This window comes from Miniopterus schreibersii (assembly GCF_964146895.1).
Source record: "Miniopterus schreibersii genome assembly, chromosome: 20".
NCBI classification, from domain to species: Eukaryota; Metazoa; Chordata; class Mammalia; order Chiroptera; family Miniopteridae; genus Miniopterus; species Miniopterus schreibersii.
This window is the reverse complement of record NC_138122.1, coordinates 651,536-672,023: the sequence shown is the minus strand read 5'-3', so window position 1 is coordinate 672,023 and position 20,488 is coordinate 651,536. Positions and strand designations below refer to the sequence as shown.

The 20,488-nt window shown below is 46.5% G+C and overlaps 1 protein-coding gene across 3 annotated transcripts in view; it reads right to left on the bottom strand.

The window, feature by feature from the left end:
• The window catches only part of GRIK4 (glutamate ionotropic receptor kainate type subunit 4), a 415,903-nt gene that overhangs the window by 49,912 nt on the left and 345,503 nt on the right, over positions 1–20,488 (bottom strand). For all 3 annotated transcript variants that reach the window (XM_081122925.1, XM_081122927.1, XM_081122926.1), the window contains exon 13: positions 16,740–16,943. In XM_081122925.1, the coding sequence (XP_080979051.1) occupies positions 16,740–16,943 (204 nt within the window). The remainder of the gene's footprint in view (positions 1–16,739; positions 16,944–20,488) is intronic.

The window sequence follows — 20,488 nt, the reverse complement described above, 5'->3', positions numbered from 1 at the left end:
CACTATATTAGAAAGGTCATACACCATGATACAGTAGAATTTATTCCTGGGATGCAAGGTTGATTCAATATCCACAAATCAATTAACATGATACACCATATAAACAAAGTTAAAGGTAAAGACCATATTATAAAATCCAACATCCATTTACGATTAAAAATCTCAGCAAAGTGGAGATGGGGGAACATATCTCAATATACTAAAGGCCATAAATGACAAGCCCACAGCTAACATCATACTCAATGGTTAAAAGCTAAAAACTTTTTCTTTGAGATCAGGAACAAAGCAAGGATGTCCACTTTCACCACTTTTATTCAACACAGTATTGGAAGCCCTGGCCACAGCAATCAGATAAGAAAAAGAAATAAAAGGCATCCAAATTGGAAAGGGAGAAGTAAAACTGTCATTTGCAGATGACATAACACTATAATATAGAGAACCCTAAGAATTCCACCAAAAATCTGTTAGAACTGATAGATGAATTCAATAAAACAGCAGAACACAAAATTAATATTCAGAAATTGGTTGAATTTTTTTTTTAATATATCTTTATTGATTTCAGAGAGAGGAAAGGAGAGGGAGAGAGAGATAGAAACATCAATGATGAGAGAGTCATTGATCGGCTGCAGCCCGCAACCTGGGCATGTGCCCTGACCGGGAATCAAACCCTGATCACCTGGATCCTAGGTCGACGCTTTAACCACTGAGCCACACCCGGCTGGGCAAGAAACTGGTTGAAATTTTATACATGAATACAAACTATCAGAAAGAAAAATTTTTTAGAAATTCAATTTACAATTGCATAAAAAACAAAACAAAACAAAACACCTAAGAATAAATTTAACCAAGGAGGTAAAAGACCTGTACTCTGAAAAGTATAAGACATTAAAGAAAGAAACTGAAAAAGATACAAATGAATTGAAGGCTATACTATAATCATGGGTAGGAAGAATTAACATTGTTAAAATGTCCAGACCAACCAAAGCAATCTGTAGATTTTAATGCAATTCCTATCAAAGTACCAATCACATTTTTCATGGAATTAGAACAAATAACTTTAAATGTATATGGAAACATAAAAGACCCTGAATAGCCAAAGCAATATTGAGAAAGAAGAACAAAGTTGGACATGTCACACTCCCTGATCTCAAACTATACTATAAGGCCATAGTAATCAAAACACATGATACTGACATAAAAATAAACTCAAAATGGATTAAATAATTACATGTAATACCTTAAACCAAAAAGCTCCTAGAAGAAAACATAGGCAGTAAACTCTCACCTTGCTCTTCTCAATACCTTTTTTTGAAGATGTCTTCCTAGGCAAGGGAAATGAAAATAAATAAAAATAAACAAATGGGATTACATCAAACTAAAAAAGTTTTTGCACAGCAAAGGAACATCAACAAAACAAAAAGACAACCTACTGCATGGAAGAAGAAATTTACCAATGATACATCTGACAAGGTGTTATCCAAAATAGTCTATAAAAAACTCATACAACTTAACACCAAAACCCCTCAACCTGATTAAAAATGGGCAGAAGATATGAATAGACATTTCTCCAAAGAGGACAGACTGATGGCCAATAAACATATGATAAGATGCCCATCATCACCAATCATCAGAGATGCAAATTAAAACCATAATGAGGCATCACCTCACACCTGTTAGAATGGCTCCATCAATAAATCATTAAACAACAGTGTTGGCAAGGGTGTGGAGAAAAGGGAGCCCTCCTGCAGTGTAGGTGGGATTGTAAATTGTTGCAGCCACTGTGGAAAGCAGTACAAAGTTACATCAAAAAATTAAAAACAGAACTACCATATGACCCAGCAATTTTACTTCTGGGTATTTATTAAAAAATATCTGAAACACTAATTTGAAAAGATATATGTACCTGTTTTCATTGCAGCACTAAATACAATAGCCAAGATATGGAAGCAACCTAAGGGTCCATCAATAGATGGATAAAGAAGTGGTTGATATATACAATGGAATATTATTGAGGCATAAAGAAAATGAAATCTTACCATTTGCGACAACATCGATGGACCTAGAGGGTGTTATGCTAATTGAAGTATGTCAGAGAGAGAGAAGGAGAAATACTACATAATTTTGATTACATGAGGGATCTAAAAACTAACATAAATGAACAAACAATACAGAAACAAACTCATAGATACATAGAAAAAATTGATGGTCACCAAATGGAAGGAGATTGAAGGGATGGGTGAAAAAGACAAAAGGGATTATAGGTGTACAAACTGGTAGTTAAAAAATAGTTGTGGGGACGAAAAGTACTGCATCGGGAATACAGTCAATAATATTGAAATAACTAAGTATGGTACTAGACTCATCAGGGTGATTGGTGCATAAAATACATACATGTCTAAGCACTATGTTGTACACCCGAAACTAATATAATATTGTACTTCAACAATAATTGAAAAATAAAAAAGAATTTTCATGTGAATAAAATCAGGAAGCAAACATTAAAGTTCCTATTTTGAAAAGTTATAAAAAGGAAGGTTTATTTCACCTAGCCACTCCCGTTGAACTGGGAAATCCCTAGGCTCTTGCAGCGACGTGCTGCTCTCCTTTCTAGAGGTGTTTTCAAAGAGCCTACGAAATATCCAGATAGATTTGGTACAGGTTGCAGGAGAAAGAGGAGTCAAGGTGACTCCAAGGTTTTTTATCTAGACGTGAAAGTTGTCACTGACTCTGATGCAGAAGACACACTTTGGAGAGAGTCGGGAAATAGTGTCAAACACGTGGAGAAGGTGTCTATTAGGTGTCCTCGTGGTGACGAGCAGGCCATCAGCGTACCTCTCTGAGTTAGAGGTGTGTTCATCTGAATGCCCCAGGTGAGCTGATCGCTAAATATTTTGATTACAAAAAGTTGTTAAATATTTTGAATTTTATATTAGGTAATGTCTTTTAAGTGGTATTGCAGTTTTCAGTCTCACCCATTTAGCATATACTGCACATGTACAGGTTTGTTGGAGCCTGCAGCAGCTTCCCACGGCCTATGCTCTAAAACCAGTCTTTCTTAATCTGAAATTTAAAGCCTCTCCCAATTTGACCCAAATCAACCTTAGACAGACATAAGCCCTACTCCAGTTATACTGGGCTCGCTAGAATCCTTCCTACTTAGGCTTGGCCATCTCTGTTCCACTTAAGTTTCTCCCGTTACAGCATGTATCTCAGCTTTCACCGTCTATCCAAGTCCTGTCCACCCTTCAAGTCCCTCAGGAACCCCGGCTCCTGCCATAATTATTAAAGCTGAGGATGAGCTTAAAAAGGTAAGAAAGGGTTAGCAGCTCATTCATGGGTGAAGTGGTGTGGCACAGGGGTCCAAGCTGGGTCAGGCCAAGCCGATATTGATTACCTCTGACCTCTTGTCACATGCTTCCATTCACTAACCATGGGCTCTCCCAGCTCCACCATTCACCAGCTGAGCAAATCACCTGAAGTCTGGGCTTCAGTTTCCTCATCTCTTAAATGGAAGGAATATTGTGTGTTTAATAACTGCCATGAGGGTCAAATCCAATAACCTGTGTAAATGAAGCTCAGGAAGAGCCCTTCTTCCAACTGTAGCCATGGGGGTCTTTTAAAGGCCAAAGCAGATTATACCATTTTTCTCTGTATTGGTTCTTAATCTTTTTTTATGCCTTTCACAGTCTGGTGATGTCTGTTACCCCTTCTTTAAAAATGTTTATAACATTTACTGTATCACACTACTATGTTATATAGAAATACAGTTATAAAAATGTTTATATTTTGTGATATATGACTTAGGAGCTAGGGTAGGTCTAACAGTAATCCTGCAATGACACCATCGGTGACAAAGTTACAGGTGTGGCTAATACCACTATAGTTCGTGGCCCACATTCATAACTGAAGGAACTACTACATTTCAGATTGAATTTAGAAAAAAACATAGATGTAAATTTTTCCCTTCTAAGTTTGAGAACTCTCTTAATGCTACCTTCAGACTCTTGGGTGTGCTTGGATCCCAGGCAAAGAAAGTAATTCCTTACCACAGCCCATGAGGCTGCCCCACACTGCCCACCTCACACTCGCTGCCCCGGCCTTCATTCTGTTTCTCGAGCACGGTGAGTTCATTTGCACCTTGGGATCTTTGCATGGACTCTCCTCCTCCTGCAGTGCTCTGCCCTGGCCTGGGGTAGGTGGCTTCTTCACCCTGCTCAGGTCTGGGGCCCTTCCTCGGGTGCCCATCTGAAGAACCTTTCTCCCTGACACTCTCTGCCTTATCACCCTGGCTTATTCTCTTCACAGCAAAAGTCACAATCTGAAATCATCTTGTTTATTCATTCATTTAGCTGTTTATTGTCTATCTGGAATACATGCTGCAAGAGGGCATGAACCTCCTGTTTGCTGTACCCACATGTACCTCCAGAACCTAGAACAATGCCTGCTCATGGTGGGCACCAGATAAACATTTGTTGAATGCAGGCATAAGCAAAGGAAAGACTAAATGAATCAAAGAAAGTAGGAGCTCAGTGCATGCTATTGTCACTTTGACGCTGAGCTGGGGAGCAGTTTTATAGTAGTGATTCAACTACGAGCACACACTCTAGAGTCGACTTTGCCACTCGCCAGCCGTGTAATTTTAGGAAAGCTACCTGACTTCTCTGTACATCAGTTTCCTCGTATGGAAAATGGAGAAAGTAATAATATACACTTCATAGGAATGCTGTGAAGACTAATGAATTAATAGGTGAAAAACACCTATAATAGTACCTGGAACAGGAAGTACTACAGGAGTATAAGCTATTATTTTGTTGTTGTTGCAAGTTAAAAAATCAACTTCAATTTTATTTTTAAAAGTTATTGTTAAAAAACATCAATTTAGGTTTTGAAGAGAATGCAAAGAAGTCGCATATGTGTATTATGTATGTTATACAGCATTTACACAGTGAAGCCCTACAGCTTGGGCTCTGCTCCCTCGCATTTCACCACCACTGCCTTCACCATCGTCCTCACCTGATTTTTTGAAGATCGATCAACATTTTAAATATCAAATAAAAAAAGAAAGAAAAATTTAGATAAAATTTCAGAAGAATATGGTCATTTCTAATTCAAATGTCCCTTTTCCCCAATGAAACTGATAAAACCTCCAACCCACAGGACAATTAAGTCATCCATAGGCCACGTGATAAAAGGCAACTGAATTTCTACTAGTGAGTTCACACATTTCTGCCAGTCTCCCATACCTGCTGGCTGCCCAAGAAGTTGGTTAAGGAATGGGACACAGCGTGGGGCCCTGATTTCAGTAAGGTTAACTGGCTCCTGTGGGGATTAGACTTACATCCCCAATCTTACAAGCAGAGGGATTGCACTGATCAAGCCAACTGCATACTTGTCAGGGCCTGTGGGCCCCAGGCCTGTGCAGGAAGCTGTGTGAAGCGAGCCCAGGGAGGCTCAGGTGAGCAGCTCCTGCTGCTGGAGGAATCTGAGAGCACCACCAACTCACAGTGCTTTCTTTTATTCCCCTTCCCACTTGTCAGCCCTGTTATAAGGAATGCTCTTAGGACTGTTTCTGCTGGGTGAAATAAAGTACCACCAGTTGCTGGGACCATTGCTGACAGACATAGAGAACTTCCACAGTCTTTCCCTTGACTCTTCTCTACTCAAAGCCAATAACTCCCCTCCTCTGCTTCCCCACCCCTTGAGATTGACAGGAAGGGTGAGAAATGATCTGAACAATTATACCCATGGATGGGACAGTATCTTCCTCATTTCTTATTAGTTTATGCACAAGTCAAAATCATTGCAAAGGACAGTAGAGCATTTTCTCAGGGACCCCTGCAGGCTTTTGAGGAGGAGAGTTAGAGATGTTGTCATAAACCTTTGGCCACTCTTCCTGGGTGATGAAGTATATTTGGTCTACTTTAGAGAGGTGTCCCATCTCTCTCGCTCATGTGCTCACCAATAATAACATCCCCAAAGTTCTTTTTCAAAGACTTCATTTGAGCCCCACAACAACTTAAGATCAGCAGTAGCCAACTCAGAGACAGGAGAATGAAGCAAAGTTACATGGTGTTAAATTCAGGAGAATGGTTACCTTTGAGGAAGATGGTGTGTGTAGAGTCAAAGGGGGCATATTGAGGGGACAGAACAAGAGGTCTTCAGGGTGCTAGTAATGATGTATTTCTTGACCTGGATGGTGATTACATGGGTATATCACCTTTGTAATAATTCATCAAGCTGACACTAATGATTACATATGGATGATTCAATAAAAATGTTTTTTTAAAAAAGTTACGTGATTTGCCCAAGTAGAATAGAGAATGGCCACCCTTAAGCCTGACACTAAGCACCTTGTTGACTCCAAGGGTTAAGCCCGGCCAGGCGTGGCTCAGCAGTTGAGCATTGACCTAGGATCCAGGAGATAGCGGTTCAATTCCCAGTCAGGGCACATGCCCGGGTTGCGGGCTCGATTCGCAGTCGTGGGTGTGAGGAGGCAGCTGATCAATGATGACTCTCTCTCTCTCTTTTCTTCTCTCTGAAATCAACAAAGCCATATATATATATATGGCTTAGAAGATACACAAAGGGCAGCAGCATTAACTGTGCCCCTGTCTGGTCATTTCACCCATGCAAGACACGTAAACTCAGGCATGGAGAGTCCTCTGAGTATCTTTGTTTAAACATCTGGTGGCTTCTAATTCAAGAAGGGCTAAACAGAACATCTGGATGTTTTATCTGGATTTGCATCTGGACAAGCAAAGTCCAGATTCCTCTTCTGGTTAAACAGCTGAACAGACTGTGGAACTCCTGGAAGAGTCCACTCTGTCTGCTGTGAACATTGGGCAGACTCTGGAGGGCTGGTCTCCCTGCTGGGAGCTGCAGTCATCCCCCAGTGCTGGCCAGCCCCACCTAAGATGGGTCTAAAAACCCAGAGGAGGGAGATGAGCCTGTCCCAGGTTCAACAGAGATGTTCTCACAGTGTTTGGTGACAGAGAACTGTCAGAAGGTCCTGGGCTTAAGTCAGTCTCTTGCTAGCTGTGTGACCTTGGGCAAGTTACTTAGCTTCTCTGAACTTGTTTTCTCATGAGTAAAGTATGAACGGTAACAGTTTCATAGGTTGTTCTAGGGATTGAGTTAATGTAAAGGCCTGACTGCTATTGCTATTATGATGTTGCTCCTGATTCTGGTATCCTGCTTCTATCCTCGTTCCATTTCCTTGAAGCCTCTGCGACATGGCCTCTGCTTTGGACTGCACCATCTGCCTGGTGGGTTTTCTGAAGGCTGAGCCCTTCTACCTGATTTGCTCCTTCGGACTCTCCTCCCGTTGGCCAGATTGACATCAGATTACCCATGTTCTGTGCCTACTGATCATGCCTACCCTTTGTTCTGATTTCTTGCCTGTGTCCCATTATCTACCATTCCCTGGGAGCCAGCCAGGCCCAGTTCACCTTTCCTCTGCTGCCAAGAAGTGGAAGTTCAGCTCACAGGTCTCCTGGATCGGGGTGAGTGATCCATTTTGCAAGAGCTGACAGTGTCCTTTGGAACAGTCCAAATGGACTAAATGGACCAAATGCTGACATTTAAAAGGATCTAGGCTTTTGTTTTGTTGCCTAAATTGCAAATGTAGACACAGCTGGAGCAGGAGTCTGTTATCAATCAAGGGAGCATATCTAAGGGCTTCAGAAGATAAGAAATAATTCCATAGGTTCTGGAAAGGGTGGAGCAGAACAGGGCTCCCAGATGGTGGTCTCGTAGCGCCAACACGGCCATTGGCATGACTGAACCAGGCCTGGCTCTCATGCTGACAAATGGTGGGATGCCCATTGCTCCTGACAAGCTATGGGAAGGCATGGAAAAGAATTTGTGACTAAGTATATGATGATTCTGGCCAGGCGCTGTGACATAGCCAGGCCAAGCCATGGCGATAGGCACACTGAACACCACAGACCTTTTGGTGCAATTCATTTTTGTGAATGAGAGATAGCCAGAAGACAAACAGAACTGTCACATTTGGGTACTTTGAAGCAAGGCTATTTCTTCATAGGAAGGCAAGGGATGAGCAGGGTCTACCTGCTGTGGCAGGGCAGGGAGACCACAGCAGCAGGATTTGATGATGGAGGTACTGCTAGGAAAGCAAAGCATGGTATATGTTCAGGAACTCTCTGCACAGTAATTAAGAAAACACTATGAACCCACCTGAATTTGGAGCCTGATGCTACCACTTCTCAACCATGTGAACTTGGACAACTTAACCTCAGAGCCTCAGTTTGCTGATCTATAAACTGAGGGTAATAATACTTTTCCTTGTAAGGTTCTTTAAAGAGCAAATGAGATAATATTTGCAAAGCAATTATTAGCAGAGTATCTGGCATGTAGTAAGTGCTCAACAATCAGTGCCCATTACTATCTTTAGGGCAATTTACAGCCAAGACAAGCAAAAGGTAGCATAGGGAGCCACAAGGAGTTGAGCACAGTACATGGGAGTTTCAGGTGAGGTTACTCAGAAGACCAGATAGGTCGTCTGGGTACCTGTTCCATGATGTTCAGGATGCTTTTGCCCCTCCCCACCAACACACATACTCAAGAAAATAAAGCAGCAAGCACAAAGCACAATGGGAGAGGGTTTTATTCCAAAGGCAGCTGGAGAATAAATGTGGTGGGGGCTAAGCAGATACCCAGTGGGGTCAACTAGCTGAAGAGTGGAGAGAGGTACAGCTGTGGCTTGGCAATGAATTAGAAGACTGAAAGTCAATTTTAGCACCAGACAACTAATCCTGGACATTTCCAACTCATGGGGAAAGGAAAGAGAGGTTAAGTTGCTTAAGTTCTTTCTCAAGGCAATATTGGCATGGGAGGTGGGGTGGAACTGAGCACATAGTAGGGTGAGCTGAAGGCCCCACTGTGGGTTGTTGGGGAAGGCAGAGCCCAGGAAGGGAAGGCAGGGATGGACAGGAAGCATGTGTACAGTAGAAGGCATGGCTGCAGTAGAAGGCCAGCCCCAGAGGAAACATCATTTCTTGCAGCCCCAGCCTGCTAAATGTCACTGGCGTGCTTTCCCTCTCACCAGTCAAAAGGAACATCTGAAAACCTACAGCTAATTCTCAGCATTGGGCTTTTCTGTCCAGACTCTAAGTTCCTTGGAGTCAAGGGCTATAAAATTAAGTAATTCTTTTACATGAGCCTTCACAGCATCCCACTCATCCATCCATCTATCCATCCATCCATCCATCCATCCATCCATCCATCCATCCATCCCATAATTACTGAGTGCTTTTGTATGCTGGGGACTGTTCCAGGTGCTTCCAGTATAGGGATAAACAAGAGCCATCCAGTTTCTAATCTCAGAGAATCTATATTACAGTAAAGAGAGACAGGCAATAAACAAATAGTCCCATAGTAAGAAAAATGATTATAGATGGTGACAATTTCTTTGAAGACAATGCAACAAAATAATGTGGTAGAGAGTGACTAGGAGAGGTGGAGGGTCCCTTAAGATGGAAGAGAAAAAATGCTTCTCAGAAGAGGTGACACCTGGCTTAGATTAGAGGATGAGATGGGACAGTAGATTGGAGACTTGGGGTGCAGGTGTTAGACAGGAGGAAGAGCAAACGTAATGGCCTCAGGCGGGGACTGAGCACAATGTGTTCAAAAAACCCCAAGAAGGGCAGTGGGGATGCAGAGAGTGAGGGTCAAGTGCAGGGATTTGTGGGCTCTTGTTTAGTTCTTCAGGGATACTGGTGAAATTGTGGCTGATGCAAGGCAGAGCATGAGGGAAATGGTTAAGCTCACTTAACAATTGAGCAAGTGGTATCCCAGGAAGATTCAGCTACTAATTTAAGGCTCAGGAACAGATGCTGTCTTTCAATTCAGGGTATTTTTCTCTAAGCCCAAGAGGACAAATGGACTTGACACCACTACCACCACCCTGTCACCTAATAGAGGTGCCTCCTTCCCCAAGAGAGAGTCAGAGACTCCTCCCTCTGGAGTCAATTTCTGCTCCTTGTGCCCCCTTTCCTACAGAGGGAAGAAAAGATGGGGTTAGAGCAGCACATAGGCCACCACCCCTGCACAGAACCTTCAGAATGCGCTGGGGCACAGCTGGACACAGGGACTTCGGTTTTGCATTGATCAGCCATGCTTTTGTAGTCTCCAGACATGATGTAGCGAGGAATGAACCCAGAGATGCCTGGGGGAGGGAAGGCTGGGGCCCTGGGTGAGTGTGTCTCAGGAGCAGATGGACATGCATACACCTGGGCATGGTTTGAAGACAGATGGTGGGAAGCATGAGGATCTGAGCTTGAGGCCCAGAGAGGAAGTGCAAGCGGAGCCTAACATTGAGAGGCAGGTAATAGATAACCGGGAGGGAGGAGAGGACAACACCTGCTGAGAGTTACTACATGCCAGGCACACTTCAGAGATTCACTATAGTTCATCTATTTCTCTCAACAACCTTGGGGCAGGTATCAGAAACATTGGGTGACTTGTCCAAGTTCATACAGCTGCTACCCGGCAGAGCAGGGAGAGAAGGGGTGTGAGGCCACGGTGAGCACAACTAGTCCTCCCACTTCATCAGCACCGGTACCCTGCTGACTCCCAAACAAAGCTCAGGCCTTCCTTACCCTGACTCTCTGTACTTCTCTCCACCTCAACATCCTGCCGGAGCTTCAGGTCCAAGCCATGTAACTCCTCATACTTGCCACCTATAGCTACTCTTCTCCATGTACTGTTTCTCAGGTCATGAGTTTACCAGCCACCTGTCGCCAAAACCAAAGCCAGGAGTTAGCTGGACCTGCCCTCTCCCTTCCTGTCCTGTTCTCTCCTTTAATAACTAAGGCCCATCCATGAAAAGCCTGTTGAGTCCATTACTGCCACTTGAATCTTAATGCTGTGACCATCACTCACGTCTTCACTTTAATTATTCCATAGTCCCTGTGCTGGTCTTGCTGCTTCCTGTTTCTCCCCACTCCATCCATCCATTAAATTTCACGGGCACCAGTGTTTCTCAAATTTAAACACGCATCAGAATCACCAGGAAGGCCTGTTAAAATGCACATTGCTGCCCCCCACTCCAGAGTTTCTGATTCAGTGGGTCTGGAAGGGATCCAGGATGGGGAATTCTGATCAGTCCTAGGGCTGTTGCTACTGCTGCTGGTTCGAGGACCACACTTTGAGAACTGCTGCTCTTGAGTCTATTTCTATACCAAAGACCTAACCATATCATTCCCCTGCTTAAGAACACCGGCAACTCCCTACTACCTTTAAAATACAGTCCAAACTCCTCACAGTGACCTTCACAACCCGGTCTCTAACTGCCTTTTCAGCATCCCCTCAAGCTCCTGCCTTTCCTTCCTGTGATGTGGCCACATTGCACTCTGCATATTCCAGACTCTGTGTCTTGTCCACACAGTTCTCTCTACCTGTAACTCTTTCCTCCTTGCTGCTTATCGAATTCCTCCATGTCCAACAAGGTCCAGCTGGACTGTTAATTCCTTAGAGGCATCCCAGTGGATTAGAATGACCTTGGACTTGATGTCAGACAGACTGGCTTTGAATTTCAGATCAATCACTTGTTAGTTGTGTGACCGAGTTAGCCTCTCTGTCAGGCTGAAGTTAACCTCAGCTTCTTCATTATAAAATGTGAATAACAATGTTTATCTCATAAGATGGGAGAAGAAATGATGCATGGTAAATACGTGGCCCTCAGTAGAGCCTCCGTAGGCAAGAGTTGTTAGTATCATTAGCTTTGCTCCAAAGCTATGCCTGCCTCCCTGGAGTTGAACTATTTCTTTTTTCCTCTATATTCCCATAAACTTTTGTAAACAATTTCATTTTGCATATATTACATGCTATGGCTTCATCATTTTTATACACTGGGCCTCATTTAAAGTATAGTTGGAGCCATTATGTGAATTATAAAAATTAATTCTCCCAGGAGACTTAGTGGGTACATGGCTTGGCAAACTAAAGGCATCTCTGTAGGCAGAAAATCCACAGGTGGCCACAGCCTCACAGCGGACCACATGCGTGGCGAGCAGAGTGAAAGCTGGTTCCAGGCCCCATCACCCCTTGTCCAATATGCAGTCTGCACAACAGTACTTGGAGGTTCTGTGTATATAGAATGTGTGGTCAATGAAAGTAAGAGCTATATCTTAACAACCTTAAGCTACAATGATGCTGAATCAATGCATCCAGGGGCAGGTAACATGGGCCAAGGATAGAAAATACATCAGCAGGGTTAGTAGGGCCCTAGCTTCTGATTCGGGATAGGATCCTTCCTCCTGGGGTGAGGGGAGGGCGAGGACTGAGGTTAGCTACATCAAAGATCCAAGCTTGGGGATAACCAGGAGCTGAATTACTAAAACTGGGCAGTGAACGAGCATGTGCTCTGGGGAAGGAGACAGAGGCTAAGTGCCACACACTGAACTGGAGTTCTTGAAAGCGCCCCTGACTTCAGACTGGAGCTTATGCATGGCTGAGCTGCAGGCAGCGTTCCACCTCTGCCAGGTACAGCGGGCAATCGGGACCAGAACATTCTCAGAAGATACTAAGATGCTACTTTTCATAGCTTCCTTTCCTACCCTTCCCCAAATCAATTCCTTTCTGCCCGTCTCTTCTGTTTAAAGCAAGACAGTCCCTTAGAAGGTTTTCAGATGTCTAAGTTAATACATTTCCATTTTCTCTGCTTCCTCCCCTTAGTAAGCTGGCACTAAGTGGGAAAGGTAGAAATAATTCCCAAGAAGTGAGCCTTCTGACAAATTTCCCAGCTGCTTCTAGATGCTCATGGGGTTGGAGAAGAATCTGATCTGAGGCTGCTGAGGTCGCTCTGAACATGATTGAACCCTACCCCCTGCCCCACATCCCAGATTCCCACATCAACCCCTTTGGTGGAAAAGATCATAAAGGGATCTTGGGATGGCAGACAAAGCCTTGAGATCTTTTCCCGAGCCTGAGGCTGACAGCTGGGCCTCACCCCCCGGAGGAATCAGGTTTGAGATGGCTTTATGAGGGAGGAAGGCTCCACAGGTTCTCTCACTGCCCTGGTGGCTGGGGAATGTCATCATGGTGTGCCACCCTCTTGTTGGGCCTGGCTCACTGTGCCTGCTCTTCCTAACCCTTCATATGCCTCACATCATCACTGCTCCATGTTCCTCCAGCCAGGCAGTGTCCTCAGGCTGCTGAGGTGTGAGGATGTGCAGATCTCTTGGCAGCCAGGCACACACTGGCTCCTACCCCTGCGGGGAGGTGGGTCCCAGATCACCCCCCCCACACACACACTCGACCAGCACACCTGATGTCGCTAGGACTGACAGTGTGCTCACCGTTGCCTTGAGATCTGACTTCTCTGAAGGTGGCCAGGTGTCCTGTGGAATGAACTTCATTTCAGCGCTGAGAGATGGAACTCAGTAGATCCATCTTCCTCCCCCTACTCTGGGCTGTTCAGTGAGGCAGCAGTTTCACAGGCCCCTCTGCAGACTGACAACCAGCTGTGCCTAGAGCAAAGCTGCGCTGCACAGGTGCACACTCCCTGAGGGGGCTCTTCTGCCTCCCCCGCCTCCTCCCAGGGCCCTCACTGGAATGGCACTCTTTGAGTTAGCATATACACTTTTTCCTTGGGCTCTGTTCTTTAGGGAGCCCAGCCTAAGAAAATTCTCCTACTTCTTGTATGTCACTCTGTATGTAAGCATATGATATTTCAAATCTTTACAAAAATTCTTTGCAGGTGAAAACTGAAGCCTTGGGGAAGTGACAGAAAGGGAAAAATAAATTTCCCTAAAACACAGACGTGTAAGTGAATGAACTGAAATGTTAGCGTAGGTCCATCTAACATCAAGATTTCTGCTCTCTCATACCATGAGCCTGAAGTCAGACAGGCTGCGGCTGAAACGCGGCTCTACACTTACTGGCTGTGTGTGGTCTCTGACAGTTTACTAACCTCCTGAACCTCTGTTTCCTTATCTGTGTACATGGCAGATTTAGGGACAGTGAGCGACTCTGAGGTCTCTTCCAGGTGGGACATTCAGTAACCCCAAGGCTCTGCCACTTTCGTCTCTGAGATGTTCACATGCAGCTGGGAAAGGAGGAGCAGGACTTAGGACTCCTGCCATCCTAGGAGAACATCTTGGTGACCATATCAAAGCATCGAACCTGGGGAAGGTGGGGTCCCAGGGTCACCCACTCTTGCCCAGGGGCATTCAGACAGCCTTCTGGCTGGAATGCTCTTTTTAGTCTTCAGAAGTCGGCTCAAACATCATTTCCCAAAGAAAGCCTTCCCTCCCCTACCCACTGTCCTCTCAAGACAGGACCCCTCCCTCCTGCTGCTCCTGCAGTTCCTTCTACTGTGCCTCTCCTGCACTTATCAGACTGAAATTACACATTAACATGACCATTGGTTAGCATCTCCTCTCTGGTGAGACTCACAGGGCACTGCCCTTAGCATCCTTGTTTGTTTTCTCCCCTATTTGTCTCCAATGTTTAGAATCATGGTAGGTGTTCATTAAATATTTATTAAATCAACATATTTCATTAACTATGTTGCCAGGTTTTGATGAGAACAAAGCAGCAGAATTTTGGCTTGAAAGTTGGTCTGGGTGGGTGGTAGATTCTTTACTGGTCACCCACGTCATTCAGTATGTGGCTGCTTTCCCTGCTTCCCAGATTCCTCTCCTTGCCCGTCCATGTCACAGATACAGGGGCTGTGTGCTGACATCCTGGAACTCACCCTACCAGTCTCCAGACAGTGGGAGGGCTGAAGAAAGGGCTCCAGGAGACTGGGCACATCAGTGAGTGGGCAGGAAAGGCTGGGTCCAGCAGGAAGGCTCCTCCCTCTGCTGCTGAAGCAGGGTACTGTCAGAAGGGCAGGCTTGAGTCTACAAACAGCTAAGGCTCCCTGCAGAAGTCTGCCTCCTCTTGCCCTCTCCCTCACCCCTGCCCCTGCCCCTGTGATGCTGTGGACTCCTCCCTAGGCCTTCTGTTGCCTTCTGTTGAAGAGTCAGCCCTCCCTTTGCAAGCCTCTCCCAAGGAACAAGGCCCCCTTCTGAACCAGCTCACTGGACCCCAGTACAGGGGACAGTTCACAGTTCTCTCAACAAGCCTGGCGGGGTCATTACTGCCAGACGAGCCCCTCAGCACCCTCCCCAGCGCTCCATCCCCTCCCCACTCTCCAGTCGGCACTGAACCTCCACAGTGCTTTGCCAAGGATAGCCCATTTAACACCCCAACTAATATTTAAACCTTGAAGACCAGGATTTAAAAAATGTATCTCATATTCCAAGTTTGGTACAGGTAAAGGCTTAAAATCATATTAATTCAATAGATAAAGGAAAGGAAGTAAAGAAAGAAGAAAAGAAAAAAGAAAGCAGGGCAGACGGGAAGGAAGGGGGGCCGATGTCTTGGTGACATCAGTCCAGCTGAGGGGCTGCACGGAGGGAACGTGGGCTCTGGATGACACAGGCCTGGGCTCAGATCCCAGCCCAGACTCATGCTAACTGTGCGGGCTCAGACAAGCCATTCAAGCTCTGAACTCCAACGGCTCATTTTTAAAGTGGGCATAACAAGTAGCTAAAAGGTATGTTTAAAGAGGGTTGGAGACAATGTATGTAAAGCACGCTGCGTGGTGACATTAGCTGGGAAACTGCAGGAGAGCTGCAGGGAGTCCTCTCGCTCTTGAGAGGCACAGAGAGGGAAAGGGGTTGGTCCAAGACGCCCGAAGAATCCTGGTCTGTGCTCTCTGCACTGTGCTCTCTGCACCTATCCTGACCATAAAACTCAGTTATGAAAATATGGGTCTTGAGTTAATAATGACTTAATTAATTTTTACAGATGTTAACAGTGTGTACCAAGAAAACTAGAGATTTCCCTGTGGAAGAACTTTTTAAAAACTTTATTTTGTATTGATTTTAGTGAGATGTAGGAAGAGAGAGAAACATCGACATGATAGAGAAACATCGACGGGCTGCCTCCCACGTGGCCAGACCGGGGATTGAACTGGCAACCTGGGTGTGTGCCCTGGTGGGGAACTGAACCTGCCACCTTTTGGTGTAGGGGATGACACTCCACCCAACTGAGCCACCCAGCCAGGTGCCTGAAGTCCATGTACCCTTGTTCTAACCTAACAGATGGCCGATGCTCTGTGACGCTCACCTGAATTTTAATCCACATTCACTCTGAAAACCTACAGCCTGTCCAAGTGCACCTCGGCCCTGGGTCTGTAAAAGCACATTGGGGATAGCAAAAAAAATGATACAAGAAGTAACAGTAACTGCACCTGTGGCCAACCATGACAGTTGATCCTTCCCTGTGGCTTAACCATGTCTCCCTGACAGCACCTCTCTGTGAAAGTCAGTGGGTGAAGGTGTGTTTCACTTTCTTGGGGCCTGTCCAAGCCTGCCAGGGGGTGCTAAAGAGCAATAAAATAACCAGAACAAAAAAAGAGCACCTGGATTATCCAGAAATGGGACCCCAACTCTCTAATTCATGTGAATTGGTCAAAGCCTCCCTTACCTGTTACAGGTGCTGGCCTAGGAAAGTATCATGGTGTAAAATACTTACCAATGATCATCACCAGTGCCAACTCAGTGCTGGCTCGGTAAAGACATGTGCAATGAACAGACAAGTCCATGAGGAATGAATGAATAACTGACTGGATGGATGGAGGGCTTGTAAGCATACAGCACAACCTTATGTCCTTCCTTCTCCCTCCCAGCCCACCCCCAAGTCCAAATCACCTGTTTGTTCCTTACCCTAGCGATCAGCTCCCCAACCATTCCTGTCCAGGTGCCATTGGCTTCAGGAACACCATACACACCATCCCCAACCAGGTGGATCTTGTAGTTGAACCGGAGGATCTCCGCCAGCTCCTTGAGCATGTCCACGCAGAAGCCCTCGTAGCGGTCATTGCCTTCCATCTCCTGGTGGTTCCCCTTCAGCATCAAATATGGGTTTTCCTGCAGCAGAACTGGGCAGCTGTCATTCTCATCTTAGCCCTGGGGTCTCAGCCACATGTGATGGGGACCCAGAGCACAGGGGGTTAGAGAGACAATGGGGTACCAGAAAGGAAGTGGCTTAGATAATGGGCAACTTTGGAGGTGGTGATCAGCTCCCCTCCTCCGACCTCAAGGCACAGAGTGTCAAGCTGAAGGCTCTCTGCCTCGTTTAGAGTCATCATCTGAGCCCACCCCATTCCATCCATTTTGTTTGTCTACTCCACACAGACCTATTACTGAGCTTTATGAGATACAAGGATGCTGAGAATATAGCAGGCTAAGTAAGAACCTGTACTGAACAACTGCAGCCCAAGATAGAGCTCATCCCTCCAGGAGTGTTGGGAAGAGGGTTGGGTCTCTCTGGTGCAATGTCCTGGGAAGTTTCCGTGGAGCAGGCGGGATCTGAGCTGAGCTCTGGAAGATGACAGAACACTGACAGGTGGAAGTGGCGTGAATGGAGGGCCCCATGGGCAGGGAAAAGGCATGATCGGGGGCATAATCCCAACTGAGGTCAAGCATGAGCTCTTCAGGGGACAATGGGTCCTCATGTAGTGGAGTATGGGTTGTGTGGAGGCTGGGGGAGGGGAGTAAGTAGAAAGACGAATTAGGGTATGAGCCTTGGGTGGCAGGACGAGGTGTCTGCACATCACACATGTTTCAGGGAAGCATGAACAGTTTTAAAGATGTAAGGATGTGAGTAAAGAATATTAAGTAGCAAGGGACAGACGTTGGGCTTGAGGACAGGCCCTCCCTGGCGTGAGACACTGAGTCCTGAGCCGTAGTTTGATTCGGGTTGGACTAGAGAACTGGAAGGACAGAGTAGGACAGGCTTGATGACAGCTTGGGTGTGGGGCACCGAGCGGGGCAGATGGCTGAGGACACGGTCTCGCTGCCATGGACGGCGTGGAAGGGGAGAGGATTTGGAACATGTTGAACCTGAGGTGCCGGTAAGTCATCCAGGAGGAAATGTCTGATTGAATCTTTAAAGTGTGGACTGAGGGCAAGACGGAGGGCAGCGGTGGGGGACTTCTGTAGAGAGGCAATGGCCGAGGGTCCCGAGTACGTGAGGCCACTGAGGGGAAGAACTGAGGAAGGACAGAGAGGGGTAGGAAGAGGCCCTTGGGGAGACTCTGACCTTCGGAAAACGAGGAGCAACCACAGAAGAAGAAAAGCTGAAGGTCAGAACAACGAGGCCCTGACAGTCAGAAGGACACGTTTCAAGAAGGCAGACATTCCCCCACAGGCGTGAGGCAGGCTCTGAAAGGGCACCTGGGTCAGCTGTCCCTGGCAGCCTTTCAAGGAAGATTCAGTGGGGTGGCAGCACTCGCAAGGGCTGGGGGATACCATGTGCACCAGTGAGCGCGGAGCAGGCAGGTGGCCATCTCTCCACCAACAGCTACAAGTCACGTCTCTCTGAGCTTTAGTGCGTCATCTGCAAATGACTGGCTTGGAGGGTGCCCAAGGGTCCACCAAACCCATGCTTTATAGTTCACTAAAGTAGTGGGTAGCTGAAGGGGCAGTAGGATGGAGGTAAGGTGGTGATAGCACCTTGGGATGGGAGGGACCAGGGTATATTTGTAGGTAGGAAGGGAGGAATCCTTCAAAAAGGAGAGATTAGAGAAGAAGAGAAAGATGTGCTAGTTGGTGCTGCAGGGCACAGGGCCTGATGGGAGGAGAAGGGGTCAAGGTGAGTGTGAGGTCGGGGAGTGGACCTGGAGGTAAGCTGGGGAGCATGGATGTGGATATGGAGGGGAAGCAAGGAGGCCAAAGGCGAGGGAACCCATGCCAGCCCTCCGAGTTGTGTGGGAGACAGGTAGGACTGAAGGCTTGGTGTGTGAAAAGGTTTGGTAGAACTGCTTAGGGGGTGAGCGAGGGATGAGCACAGGGACTGCTGAGGCTCAGGGGAGTCAGGAGGCTGAATGCAGATTGGCCGCTGAGAGCACTGATTGCAAGAGCAGCTGGATCTAAGGGCGAGCGTGAGGTGAGACGGCTGAGCGCTCTGGCGGAGGCAGTTTAGAAGCTGAGAGGGAAGCGCTGAAGTGCTGGTTTGTTGAGCTCGTATTGAAAGGAACACCTGGGATGGGCAAGATGGAGAACCAGACAGACCAGAGGTCGTGAGGGGAAGACGGGGGACCAGTTTTGTGATCATCTGAAGTGGGAGAGGAGAAGGTAGGAAGTTGTGTGTCAGGGAGAGGAAGCTCCAAGTTAAAGGTTATGATTCATGATCAAGTCCACTGTCACGTCAATGATGTGGGGCAAGCCTCCCTGCCTTTCACACACGCTGTCCTCAGCTTGAGGGCTCCTCTCTGCCCCAACTGCTTTCCCTCCCCTCTTCTGTATAAACAACTCATCTCTGTCCCTGGTATCCCATCTCCTCCTGTGGTGCCAATTCACTTCTAAGGACTCCTGTACTTCCAGCCAGGGCCCCTCACAGCCCTCCTCCAGTCTTCCTTTTTGCGCCTGCTCCCAGGTGGAGCGTAAGTGGACCTGGGGCTGATTCTTTCCCTCCTTTGGTGCCCAACCTGGCTCCAGAAAGAAGCGCTCATGGATTGTGCCAGTGAAGGGCACTGAGCTGGCACCGTGCACAGGTCTCAGCTGGTAGTTTTTATCCCTGGGATAGCAGTATGCAGGCTATCTTTCGTTACCCCAAGGAGCACCACAAATTAGCCTCCCTAATTACCCTCTACTCTCAAGCTAATTTAAAATTCACACAAAGTCAGATAGACATTTCTGGTCTAGGCACATGGCCCCATGGTCTCAGTGTCACTGTGGGTCTGTGTCAAGGCTCTGAGTACTGTCTGCTTCTAGACCCTGAGAGGTAGGACGTCCCCTCTTCTTCCCAACACTTGTTGGCTTTTAGGGGACCTTTCTTATCCTGTAGGAAAGAACTCCATTCAAATTCCAACCATTGAGCTCCTATTTGTGCCAGGCACCCCTATCTTTGAGGAGGTCTCATTCCAGCAGAGGGAGAGCTATAAACAGCCTCTAGTAGAACTGCCACAGGGATGTTCCTGCACATCCTGGACAGGAAGAGGACGGAGTCAGATTCTGGAAGCTGCATAAGCACAACTGTGAAGGACACACAGGCACTTCCAGATGGAAATAGGAATTAGGGGGAAGGGTATTCATGGCAGCAGGAACAGCATGTGCAGGGCAGGCAATGGCAGGATACAGTGAGGAAATGTTGGACAGTACTGCTAGACCCCAAGTTGCTGGAGAGGAAGCAGGGACAGAGGGCCCAGCCTGATTATGAAGTGTTTATATCTCAAGCTCAGGGTGGTGGGTCCTGGGCAGCACTGAGGGATTTTAAGTAAGAAAATTAAGGGACAATTCTGATTTCAGAATGGCCATGCTGACAAGAAGCCAGGGTCTGAGCAAGCGTGAAGGGAGCCGATGAGGGAATGCAGCAGCTCAGGGGAGAGAGTTTGACAGGTTTAAGTTCGAGCATGGACTTTGAAAAGAGCTAGTAGGAGACAGAGTTGAGAAGTGCTTCAGAGGGAGAGAAG